Source organism: Glycine soja, chromosome 12, assembly GCF_004193775.1.
Source record: "Glycine soja cultivar W05 chromosome 12, ASM419377v2, whole genome shotgun sequence".
In the NCBI taxonomy this organism is placed as follows: domain Eukaryota; kingdom Viridiplantae; phylum Streptophyta; class Magnoliopsida; order Fabales; family Fabaceae; genus Glycine; species Glycine soja.
Genome location: NC_041013.1, coordinates 7,786,461 through 7,799,624, shown reverse-complemented (window position 1 = coordinate 7,799,624; position 13,164 = coordinate 7,786,461). Strand labels below are relative to the sequence as shown.

General features: G+C 32.1%; 1 protein-coding gene and 1 long non-coding RNA gene across 2 annotated transcripts; both read left to right on the top strand.

The window, feature by feature from the left end:
• The first annotated feature begins 473 nt into the window (after positions 1–473).
• On the top strand, positions 474–1,260 carry LOC114378417. The gene is made up of 3 exons (XR_003659328.1): positions 474–633; positions 732–824; positions 922–1,260. It is a non-coding gene; the product is annotated as an uncharacterized LOC114378417 (long non-coding RNA).
• A 7,233-nt stretch (positions 1,261–8,493) lies between these two features.
• On the top strand, positions 8,494–12,721 carry LOC114379997 (receptor protein kinase TMK1-like). The gene is made up of 2 exons (XM_028338863.1): positions 8,494–11,320; positions 11,921–12,721. The coding sequence occupies exons 1-2, from the start codon at positions 8,920–8,922 to the stop codon at positions 12,424–12,426; spliced, it is 2,907 nt and encodes a 968-aa protein (XP_028194664.1). The 5' UTR covers positions 8,494–8,919; the 3' UTR covers positions 12,427–12,721.
• The last annotated feature ends 443 nt before the right edge of the window (positions 12,722–13,164 follow it).

Here is a 13,164-nt window from a genome sequence, read left to right as displayed (position 1 = left end):
ATGCTGAGAATGGTACCTGCAATTTGGGGTTTGTGGTTTAAAGCCTACAAGGGTCGATATAAGAATCTATTTATGTGATAGAAATATCTTTAGATTTAATTTGGGCAAATTAGAAAATTAGAGTAGAGATTAAAGTAAATAATACACTTAATAATTAACAACCTTGGCATCACACAATAAAGAAGTAAGTAATATCGTTGACATAGTATCAGATATTATAAATTTTAGGATAAAATATGTTTTTAGTTCTTGTAAATTAATATGATTAAATTTGGTTTTAGAACTTCAATTTTATCACTACTAATTCTTGATATGACATGTTAGAGTGTTTGTTAATGTGACATGTCTAGATGCATGCATGCATGCCATGTTACTATTAAATATTCCTAGTCCTTATCTTTAACAATATTATTTCCTGTATTTTCAGCAGCGTATGACTTTCATTTTTATTCAATAGTTAAACATATACTTTTTCATTTTTGTTTTGTTTGTTGATACTTTACTTAAGAATCTGATGATATGATGAACATAATTTTGAAAATTTCTCAGCTGGCAGGAAGAGTTGAAGAGAAAAGGAGATGGTCTGAGGGGATTCACCAGACTGTGGAGGCAAAGGAAGGTTTGAAGATTCAGGTAAATATGAGGTCTCTTTGGTTTTGTTATTTTGTATCTTGACAATAGTTCAATCACAGTTAATTGGTTCTTAATTTCAATGTTTTAAATCTGAACAGGCAGATTCTATTGTTGTGGCACATATCACATACTAGTCACTATTCAAGCTTTACCCAAAGTTGTCAGCAATGACTGGGACTGCCAAAACAGAAGTAAAGATTTATATAGTTTTGACATTTTATTTGAGTTGGAATTACTATTATATTTTGTGCTATTATGAGTTCTTGATGACCACATATATCATTGCAGAAGAAAGAGTTCTTAAGAATGTTCCAGATGCCAGTCATTAAAGTGCCCACAAATCTTCCTAATATTCGATAAGATTTGCCTATTCAAGCTTTTGTTGTAGAAAATTTAATATTCATTATTGTTGCTTCTTAAGTATCTTTAGATTCAATACAATTACTTTTATTTTAGGTCGTGGGAAATGGGAGCTAGTTCGTCGAGAAGTTGAAGTTATGTTTAGACAAGGTTATCCTGTCTTAGTTGGGACAACTAGGTAATTATAGTATTTTGTCAAAACAATATGAATCCTAGCATGTCTATGGTTGCCTAAATGTCTAGAAAAAATAAAATCAATTTGTATCACTTTTGTAAGTAGATTTTTTTGGCTTAATTACATTTATGATTCCTCTAATTCGGTTTGTGTTTGACTTTTGTGCTCCAAGGTTTTTTTTCTGAGCCAGCTAAGTTTCTTAAAAATTTAACCAATTTGGTTTTCTTGTCAATTTTTTTTTCTATCCGAAACCCTTGATTTTCATTTTATGCTTAAAATATTTACAAATTAAAACAAAATAAATATTAAAAAAAATGAAAATTGTGATATTTTCAAAAAATTCATCTTATAACAGTTTTTTAAAAATCGTCATAAAATTTTTATTTTCTATGACAATTTTTAAAAAAATTATAAAATTACACATAAAAAAACTTTTATTATAAACATTTAACATATTCTATGACAGTTTATTATAGTCTATATTTTATGATGATAAATTTTATGACTATTAAAAACTATCATAAAAGACACTAAAGAACTATTTTAAAATATCTTACTTATAATTGTAGAGAGAGAAAACAAAGTCATTCTATATCTAATTAACCATTCCAGTGTCTTGTCAACAGAAAACCATACCATCACATTCACACCATATATGCACATGATTTTGAGCATTATAGTTGCAGCATAACGATATTACGAACCTCGATTCCATTGCTCTCTCTTTCCAACCATACCATAAAGGCTAAAGCAAATAAAAACTGATTAAACAAGCCTTATCGAATGTCCTGAACTATGGTGGACATTATTTGAAAATGTAGACATAGAATTAATGTATCATATATTTTTCTTAACAGAGATAGCAATTGTGAAGTGCATGCAATCTTTTGCTTTCTTCTTTGTAATAGCAAAGAAAGAAAGAAAGAAAGAAATATCATGGAGGCATTTAACAAAACTTACAAAAAGTTTTACCGGGGTGTTTGTGATATTCTCCAATTAGGATTGGAGTTTAACTTTTGGTAATAAGCGAAATAAATTAAGATTTGTGTTAAACAATATGTGAATTTTTTTTTCTTTTCTTCCTATATTTTTCTCACTTTCACAAAATGATTTTTTTTCATATAAATTACTCAAACCTCACGTGCACATTCATTAATTTCTCTTTCTATTTTTTTTTCTCTTTTTCTTCCTATATTTTTTCTCACTTTCACAAAATGAGGTGGATTGGGTGAAAATAAGAGAAAAAAAGGAAGAAAAGGAGAAAAAAATAGAAAAAGAAATTAATGAATGTGTGCGTGAGGTTTGAGTAATTTATATGGAAAAAAAAATCTTTTTGAAATATGACATTATCCTATATATTTTTAATTAATACGAGTGGATGTTTATTTAAGGTAAATTCAACTAGGTTATTTAATCTTTCAATCAAATAAATTAAATAATATAATAAAATTAAAATCAATGTTAGATTCAAGATTATTTGAGTCAGACATTTTAGTTTTTGAAATTTTAAAAAAAAAAACTCACCATTAATTTTTCATTTAAAAAGTCATTCGATCACTTAATTTTTCTTAGTACAAAACTATGATACAAATAAAATAAATATTTTTCTATAAAGTCAAAAAGTAATTGAAGATCTTAAAAAACTAAAGTAACTTCTACAACTTCAAACATAAATGTAAGAGTTTTCTGATTTGTAGAGAAATTGGTATAAATCGATTTGATTGTCAGTTACCATGAAAGACATACATGAGTAACTTTTGCATGCTTCCACTGTCCACACCGCGTGAGTATTAGTATTATGCTTTCACAAGGCATGCTTGCTTTCATAAAGTTGGTAAATAAAGCAGAGGCATTTTAAAATCAACACAGCACTTAAACATATGATCCTCCACCTACCTTGCGAACGGTCACTTCACATGGCTCCACAAAGAAAAATGTAGAGATATGTTACTAAAAATGCCTTGCCGACACTGGTACATGAAAATGGCTTTCACTTTTGATTAATAAATAAGTTAACCTCATTTTTCTTTAATTTTAGTTAAATTAGTTTTAAACCATTAACTGTAACTATAATGTACAAACATTAATATTGTTATGTTAATCCAAGTAAAAATGTGTAGAGGTTGAGCTCTATTGATTGAATGAACAGAATAGGTAAGTTATTATAAAATTTTTAGTATTATTTTTTATTTAAACCATGTTAGCTTATAAAACAATAAAACTGAATTTGAATTCTTTAAACGAGATTTAAGATTATAATAAAAAACATAGTTGAGAAAAAAAATACCTAGCAAAGTATAAAGGTGGTAACAAATTAAAAAATCTATAATATAAATATGTATTTACGTAAATTAATTTTAGTTACAAACTGACATTAATTTTACTTATAAACTCAATAATTAAATAAATGTCTCAACTTACAAACTGAAATTGTGTATCTAAGATAACGTATATGGTCGATTATTCTGCAGTGCCTAGTCTTTTTCCTTTGTGTGTGATTCCAAAGTGGCAACTAAGTATAGAGAATTGGCAGTTGAGGAGGAATCAGAATCCGTGAGGTTGACGTTGCTACTTCTGTTTTTGTCCCCTTATCCTCCAATTAGCCCTATTTTTCTTCTCTCTTTGGGTTCTATGGGGGTTAGGGAAGGAAGGGAAGGTTTATCATCACTTTTATGCTAGTCATTTCACAAAAATATTGGTCAAAAGATCAAAGATCCAATCATAACTCCAACAAGACTAACAAAAAAAGGAGCTGAAGGGGGACTTGCCTTTTCTTCTTGGGGTAGCATTTGTGACAACCCCAAGCACTTTTTGGCTTGGAGTAGTAGTGCCAATTGAGTGAACTGAAGATAACACAGTCACTTTAATTTTAATCAACCCCATAGTTTTTTGGTTTTTCCATTTATATATGTTTCTCCGTCTACATCTTATATTTATTTTAGTAGGCCAAATCGACCTTATATATATATATATAGTAATGTTATCATCATCTATGGCTCATGATCAAATTTGGTTGGACAAAAACCAGGACCAAAAGGAAGTTTAATAGCCTTTGGTAGTGTGTGTCAATATGCAAACAAAGCAACCCTTGTCCAGTGACATGTGATACCACCCTCACATTAAATACATAAGTATATGTATGTCTCGTTTGGCAAGGAGCATACTGCATCGATTAGTGCTAAAGCGGTCACTCATACCATTTGGATACACTTCGTCTATTTTAGCAACAAAATAGAGAATTTCCAAAATCCAATTATAATTTGATTTAATTGTCACGGCTTGGATTGTAATATTGTACTATATATACTCATCATGACATTAATTAATTATCACTTTATTAGGAATTAATAGGATTAATCAAACTACGATACCGGTTATGCCTGCATGCAAATGCTAGATGAGACCCCTTTAAGTAATTAATTAAATACATACCTAAAGTTACTTTGAATGCCAAAGTAAAGTTGAAGTAATTAAGCAGTAATACGTTGAAGTAAACTTTCACTACGCGCTTTATAATTTGGATTTGGAAACTCTACGTATGATTTTTCCAACCAACAAAAGTTACAATAAAGATTTGTGTAAATATGTGGGGGCCTCATGCAGTCCTCATTTATTGTTTTTGCGCCAAAACTTTTCTTTAATTTTTTTTATCTTTGTATCCTTGTGCAATCGCTTTCTGTAAGCATATGCATGTGTAAGTCTTTATTCTTAGGGAGAAGAAATAGAGTTGGACAGAGTTAAGCTTTTAATATTTGAACTTCATTTCATTTATCTTGTAAATTTAAGGGTCAAGTATAGTTATTTGCTTGATACGAATAATTTTTTAGGGTTGATTTGTCTGTAAGGTTGTTTAAAAGCTTATAATCTATTGATAATAATGTGTTTTAAAATTTAAGCCTAAATCATAAATTCTAAATGTATTAGTAGCCACAAAATTTTCTATTATTTAAGAAACGAGGTTATAGATTGTTTATAAACACTCTCTCCATTCAACTCACTGAGACATCTTTTATAAGGATAAAATCGTGATGGTCGATCGAACACCTAAACAGACAATACTTCAAATATGGGGATCCTAACTATGTCTATGGACTTGAGGTGAGAACATTGGTCTCAGAAGGAGGGTTTCAATTACTTTTGTCCTTTAGCCTCGACTAAGGGCTTATTCTAGTAGCCACAAAATCTCAATTTACTTCATAGTCAATGTCCTCAGTTTTTTTTTATTAACATCATCTTCTCTCAGCCCACGAGACGCCTTTTACAAGAATAAAATTGTGACAATTAACTAAATATTTAAGTTGGTAATACCTCAAATACGATGATTCTAATGATGTATACGGACTTAAAGTTGTAACACCAAGCCTTAAAAAAACAATTATACAATTTCAAAACATTATATTAAAATTAAATAATAATAATAATAATTATTATTATTAATATTATGAATTTATATTTATTTAAATATGGCATATTGTTAATCAGGCTTAATAAAATATTTAAATGAGTTAAATATGAATTTTCAAACTAAATACAGTTTTGAAATTCCATCCATTAAAACATCTTTGATATTTGAAATTGATAGATATTATATTCATTCATATTTAAAATTTCATCCATTAAAACATTTCTTATATTTAAATGGGTGGCCAAATGAGAAAAAAATTATTTAATATATGTTTTAAAAGAAAAAGATGCTTGCATATTGTAGAATTTAAAAAATAAGAAAACTAAATATTTTCTAATTAAAATTTCATATTTTTAAAAATAGAAGAATCAAAATTATATTTAATTCTAAATTTTTTTATAATGATATTATGTACATTCATTCTAATTTTTAATTCCGTATTTTTTATATTTTATTTATATGAAAAATTATTAACGATATATTTATTTAGATATTATATATTTTCCTTATACTAATAATTTTGAAATAAAATAATTGAGGAGTGTATATAACATTATCAAATACTAACAACAACTTCAGGGGCGTCGAGTTGATGATTGGGGTTTCTCGGAAAACCATGAATACTAATAATGACGTGTTGGATCGAAAACCTAAGCATCATGAATCCGCACCGTCCCTGGCCCCCAGGGCGGAATTGGACCCCGCATAACACATTCATTCCTACTTCCTAGTTTTCTTATTTCTTTAAACTAGAAACATCTTTAATTAAATTCTATATAAAAAAAATCAAACGTTTTAACGCGTTTTTTTAGTCTCTCTCATGCCAACTTTTTTCTTATGGCATTACCTTGTTAATTTTCTGTCAATATAATTAGTTTCTATTGTTATTTTTTTAGTCAGATTTAATGTATTTTAAGTTCTTATATTTTTTTAATAAAAAACCTTTATATTTTCTCTATCTTTTCCTCATTTTGTTAAGATCTTTCAATTATGTTTTCTTAGTCTTTGCCCTTGCTTCGACTTCTACAGACTTTTTAACTATTCATTGCTTCCAATTAGAGATGCAAAATGAGTTGTTAGACTAAAAAATGTTGGCCCAAATAGAATCCGATTAATTTGGGTTCGTTGATGAATTTCTCGAGTAAAATTGGACTAAAAAAATATACATTTGAATTTGATCAAATCTTTTTTTGCTTGATATTTTTCAAAATTTTACTTTTATTTTTAAATTACATAAATTTAGACTAAAAATAAATAAAATTAGCCAATTGGTCTAGCTGGGCAAAAAAAAAATCCATATATAATATGGGTCAGCCCAATCAAGCCTATTTTTCATGCCTGATCTACTAGATCAGGTCACACCAATCAATCTATTTTATCATCTCTACTTCTAACACATTCTTTTTTTCTTTTTTCTTTTTATTGAAAAATGTTAATTGTTAATTTTTGTCATCGGAAAGATTCAAACCGATAACCTATTCGCCTTTACCACTAAACTAATCTTACACGTTCAACATGTTTTCCTTGTACATGACAAACAAACTTGTACATGTAGATACCGTCCTAGACCCCCTTTGATTTTTATAGGAAATACCTTATTTGATTAATGACTAATACGAGTAATACCTAATTTTTCAATTATGTACAAGTAAAACTAGATAAGTACATACCAATCCCATATCCAACATGTATAATGACTAAATTACCTTTCTTGTATATCATATATGTTACTTAATTATCCTTAAGCTTTTACACTTACTTTATTTCTATTATTTCTTAAAAGTGAAGACTTTTACATTTATTATAGTTTCTTGAATAAATAATACATATTTGGATTTTCTTTTTTTTTTTACCAAAAAAGTATATTTTTTTTAATAATAGGTCGGTAATAAATATACCTGATCCATAACAACATGGATGAAAAAAAAAACTACATCCATAAAAAATGAAGATGAGAATGAGTTTTGGGGAGTAAGAAGAAGAAAACATATACTTATCTTCGTCCCATTCCATTATCATGGTAAATTTTTCTTATTTATAAGTTTATAACGGGAAAAAAATAAATTAACCATCGTGTTCAATTTAAAAGAAAAATCAATTAATATGCTACATTGAAGCACCACACTCCGACCATGATTAAAGGAAAACCAAAAATTTGCTTAACTTTATTATGGACCATCGATAAAAAGACGAAATTGTAAATAAGTTAACAAGTTCAAAGATTAAATCATAGACATCAACACTCTTTTATTTGGATGATATGTGAAGGGAAATCCGGGAATGAAAGGGAAAATTTGACAAATGAGAAAGAAAATTAGGGGGGAAATTTTATTTTTAAGATTTGTCCATTATTTTTAACTAAAAAATTTATTTCCCATTTTTTTTTATCTAAACATAGGGTGAGGGTCTGAAGGATTAAAACTAAACAAGTGTTACTTTCAAAGAATAAACTCATGTATTTATCCAAAAAAATTAAATTCCATATTGTATTCAATAGTTTTTTTCTCCTCCGACGAGAAATTGTTTAGAATGTCACTGCTAAATATACATTTTTTTAAAATTTAATAATACCCATGGAACGGGTTATGTGGCATAGTTGTGACATGTGTTGTTCAGAAAATCATTTTACACATTTTTTTCTCTCCATCGGCTGAGATGCTATTTAAAATATTAAATTTTTTTAGCATTTGTGAAACTATATTAACATCACAATTAATCTTATAAATAGTAAAAAAAAATTTAATTTTTCTTGCATCCGGTAAACTTAGTGCATATATATTTATCCGGTCAACACTTCCTTAATTACAATATATCACTCTTGTTCAAAAAATTGTGTAAATTATTATTATTATTATTATACAAATCACATCAATAAATGGAACACAAGGTAGATAAAAGGAGGCAGAAAATGAAAGGGGTGGAAGTTCTGAACAGAGACGGGTGGACTATCAAGCTGAATAGTGGACTATCGAGCTGAATAAGAGTGAGAGAGAAACTTGCTTTTATTATGCCTTAGCTTCCTTTCTTCTTTGATTAAAAAGAGTTTAATACACTCTTAAATCTCACATTCCCCTCCTTAGTTACAACAAAATTTGCCCATTATCATTCCCTTATCCCTTTCATCATTCAACAACATCTTTCTCAATTAAAATTCCTTGTTTTTTTCTTCTTTCTCGGTACCGCACATTTATACTCACATGTTCTGTTCTTTTCCATCTGGGTCTGTTGTTGCTGTCTCATTCTGTTCCTAGGACTCAGATGCCGATCTTTGACACTAATGGGGTTGTGAGTTTTCTGGGAAAGTTTCTACCTTGATTGTTGTTTTCTCTGTGGGGTTAAGGTAACCATGATGGGTATGATGAAAGTTAGCATCTTTGTGTTTTTAACCCTGATGATCACAATGGGTTGTTATGGTGTCACTAACCCGAATGATCTCAGAATTCTGAATGATTTCAGAAAAGGGTTGAAGAATCCAGAGCTTCTCAAATGGCCAGACAATGGAAATGACCCTTGTGGCCCTCCTTCATGGTCTTATGTGTACTGTTCTGGAGGGAGAGTCACTCAGATTCAGACCAAGAATCTAGGTCTTGAAGGATCATTGCCTCCAAACTTTAACCAGCTCTCCGAGCTTCAGAATTTGGGTCTTCAACGCAATAACCTTAGTGGAAGATTGCCTACTTTCAGTGGATTGTCCAAATTGCAATATGCTTTCTTGGATTACAATGAGTTTGATTCAATCCCATCTGATTTCTTCAATGGACTCAACAGCATCAAGGTTTTGTCTTTGGAGGTAAACCCTTTGAATGCTACCACAGGGTGGTATTTTCCCAAGGACTTGGAAAATTCAGTGCAGTTGATCAATCTTTCTCTGGTGAATTGTAATTTGGTTGGAACATTGCCTGATTTCCTAGGCACATTACCCTCTCTCACAAATCTGAGGCTTTCAGGCAACAGATTGACTGGTGCAATTCCAGCTAGTTTTAATCGGTCTTCAATCCAGGTTTTGTGGTTAAATGATCAAGAAGGAGGAGGGATGACAGGTCCTATTGATGTCGTCGCTTCCATGACTTTCCTCAGACAGGTTTGGCTTCACGGAAACCAGTTCAGTGGGACAATTCCACAGAACATTGGAAATCTAACTTCCTTGCAGGAGCTCAACCTCAATAGCAATCAACTTGTTGGTTTGATTCCAGATTCCTTGGCAAATATGGACCTTCAGATACTGGTGTTAAATAATAACGGGTTCATGGGTCCAATACCAAAGTTTAAGGCTGACAAAGTATCTTATGATTCTAATTTATTTTGTCAGTCCAAGCCTGGGCTTGAATGTGCCCCTCAAGTTACTGCACTGCTGGATTTTCTCAATAATCTGAATTACCCTTCAGGTCTTGCTTCTAAATGGTCAGGTAATGATCCGTGTGGAGAATCGTGGTTCGGATTGAGCTGCGATCAGAATTCAAAGGTATCTATAATCAATTTGCCAAGACAACAGCTGAATGGTACACTGAGTTCCTCACTAGCTAAGTTAGATTCACTCCTTGAAATTAGGCTTGCTGAAAATAATATTACCGGCAAAGTTCCTAGTAAATTTACTGAATTGAAATCTTTGAGGTTGTTGGATTTAAGAGATAACAATGTTGAGCCACCACTGCCAAACTTTCATAGTGGTGTGAAGGTTATTATTGAGGGTAACCCTCGTCTTGGTAATCAACCTGTAAGTAGTCCCAGTCCCACGCCTTTTACAAGCAGGCCACCTTCAAGTGCACAGCCTTCACCCCACGACCCGTCGCGGTCACCATCCCCACCATACTCCCATATGCAACCTTCTCCAAGGCAGAGTCCAAGCTCGAATTCGAATCAGTCTAGTTCTGTCCGGTTAAAACCCCACCGAAATGGCTTCAAAAGATTCAAAACAGTAGCTATAGTAGCTGGAGCTGCAATCTTTGCATTTGTAGCTCTTTTGGTTACTTCTCTCTTAATATGTTGCTTGAAGAAGGAAAAAGCCTCCAAAGTTGTGGTTCACACTAAAGATCCATCTTATCCAGAAAAGATGATTAAATTTGCAGTTATGGATAGCACCACCGGAAGCTTATCAACAAAGACAGGGATAAGTTCTCTGACCAACATTAGTGGTGAAACTGAAAGCTCTCATGTAATTGAGGATAGAAGCATTGCCATCTCCATTCAAGATCTACGCAAGGTCACCAATAACTTTGCTTCAGAAAATGAGCTAGGCCATGGTGGGTTTGGAACTGTTTACAAGGGTGAGCTAGAAAATGGTAAAAAAATAGCAGTGAAGAGAATGGAATGTGGAGCTGTTAGCAGTAGAGCACTGGAGGAGTTTCAAGCTGAAATAGCTGTTCTTTCCAAGGTCCGGCACCGGCATTTGGTATCCCTACTAGGCTATTCCATTGAAGGAAATGAAAGAATTTTGGTTTATGAATATATGCCTATGGGTGCTCTAAGCAGGCATCTTTTTCATTGGAAAAACTTGAAATTGGAGCCATTGTCGCTGTCTCAGAGGCTTACAATAGCCCTTGATGTTGCTAGAGCGATGGAATACCTTCATGGTCTTGCACGCCAAACCTTCATCCATCGCGACCTCAAGTCTTCTAATATTCTACTGGGGGATGATTTTCACGCAAAAGTTTCTGATTTTGGCCTGGTGAAACTTGCCCCGGATGGCCAGAAGTCTGTGGCAACAAAGCTTGCAGGAACATTTGGTTATCTTGCCCCTGAATATGCAGGTAAGCATATTCTGTACATTCCTTCTAACCTTGAAACAACTGTTGAAATGGACCATTATACCATGTTTTAGTGGCAATGACCACGATGTTCTCTCGGTAGTTGTTAGTTTATTTCAGTTAGGATGTCCTTAAAATAAAATACGTCCAAGTATAAAGTGTTCAATAAGAGGTCAAGTTTTCATTTTGTGTGTGCATTTTTTTAGGAATATGAAGATTAATTTAATAGAACTATAGTAACATGTTGTTTGGTCTTTTCTATGTTGTCAGGCATGCTCTGTTCCTTCAGTTGCTAAAAGCATAAGACTGTTTTTTCAAGACCCAAGGCAACTAATTACTTAAAATATACTGTTTTGTATTTATCTATTCTGCAAGTAGTGTTTGCACACATTATTTTAAGCAGTTAACAAGAAAATGATGTCTAACTATATTTATATGTTCAGATGTGAGTTGAATACTACAGAATTTGTAAGCAATATGATCTTCAAATCCTTGCATAAATGTAAATGTGATTGAATTGAATCTCTACACTTGTTGAACCTCTCAGGTGTAAGTTTGATGCATCTAGCTTCACACACTAATATAAGCTTTTGTGAGTTGCAGTGATGGGGAAAATCACCACTAAAGTTGACGTTTTCAGCTACGGTGTGGTCTTGATGGAACTTCTGACTGGACTAATGGCTCTTGACGAGAGCCGGTCGGAGGAAAGTCGATACCTAGCTGAATGGTTTTGGCAAATTAAATCCAGCAAAGAAACACTTATGGCAGCCATTGACCCAGCTCTTGAAGCAAGTGAAGAGGCTTTTGAGAGCATTTCTATTGTGGCTGAACTCGCTGGACACTGCACTTCCAGGGATGCAAGTCACAGGCCTGATATGAGTCATGCAGTCAGTGTGCTATCCGCATTAGTGGAGAAATGGCGACCTGTTGATGAAGAATTTGATTATGGCTCTGGCATTGACTTCAGTCAACCACTTCCTCAGTTGCTGAAAGATTGGAAGGAATCAGAAGGCAAAGAATCAAGCTATACAAGTGCACACAGTGAAGGAAGCATACCAGCTAGGCCTACTGGTTTTGCAGACTCTTTTACCTCTGCTGATGCAAGATGATCTGGAGGTAACTCCAGTGCAATTTGTGGAACTTGTTACTTTGTCTTACCAATAAAATTCACTTTATATTGGCTATTTCTGTGTTGGCAGCAAAAGGGTATAATTTATTTGTTTCCAAGTCTTTGTCTTTGGACTTTTAGAGAATACAGGTATGGAGATGTAGATAAAGAAACATTATTTTTATTCTTTTTATGTTTGTGTCTATATACAAATTCCAAAATCTAAAGTAACGAATCTTGGCTACAAGGTACGTTAATAATATTTATCAATAATGCTACATGTGCTATTCATGTTATACGTGTTATCCATGTTGTACAGGCCAATTATTGTATTAAAAATGTTTGTCAATAGCATAAATTACAAATGTACTACCAAGTACCAAATGAAATTGTCTAGTCAAAGAGCTTGCTTGCTTAATTATTTTCTACTACAGCATGAATGAATAGCATTTGATGACATTTCGCCAAAGAGTTACGCAAATTTATTGTAACTTGTTTATTTCACAAGTTGCCCATAGATGAAGAATTGAAAACATTAGCGAATTTGGGTGGTGAAAAGTAAAGGTGCAAAGCAAAACACGAGAATGTCACATGCACATGTTCTCTTTTTAGTGCAAGTCTGTGAAGTGTTAAAGCTATCTAACCTTGTGTTGGACCCCACTATTTAATCGGTTGAGGATCGAACTTGGTGGATCGGGGGCAACCCAACATGGCCACATATGAGGATAATATATATATT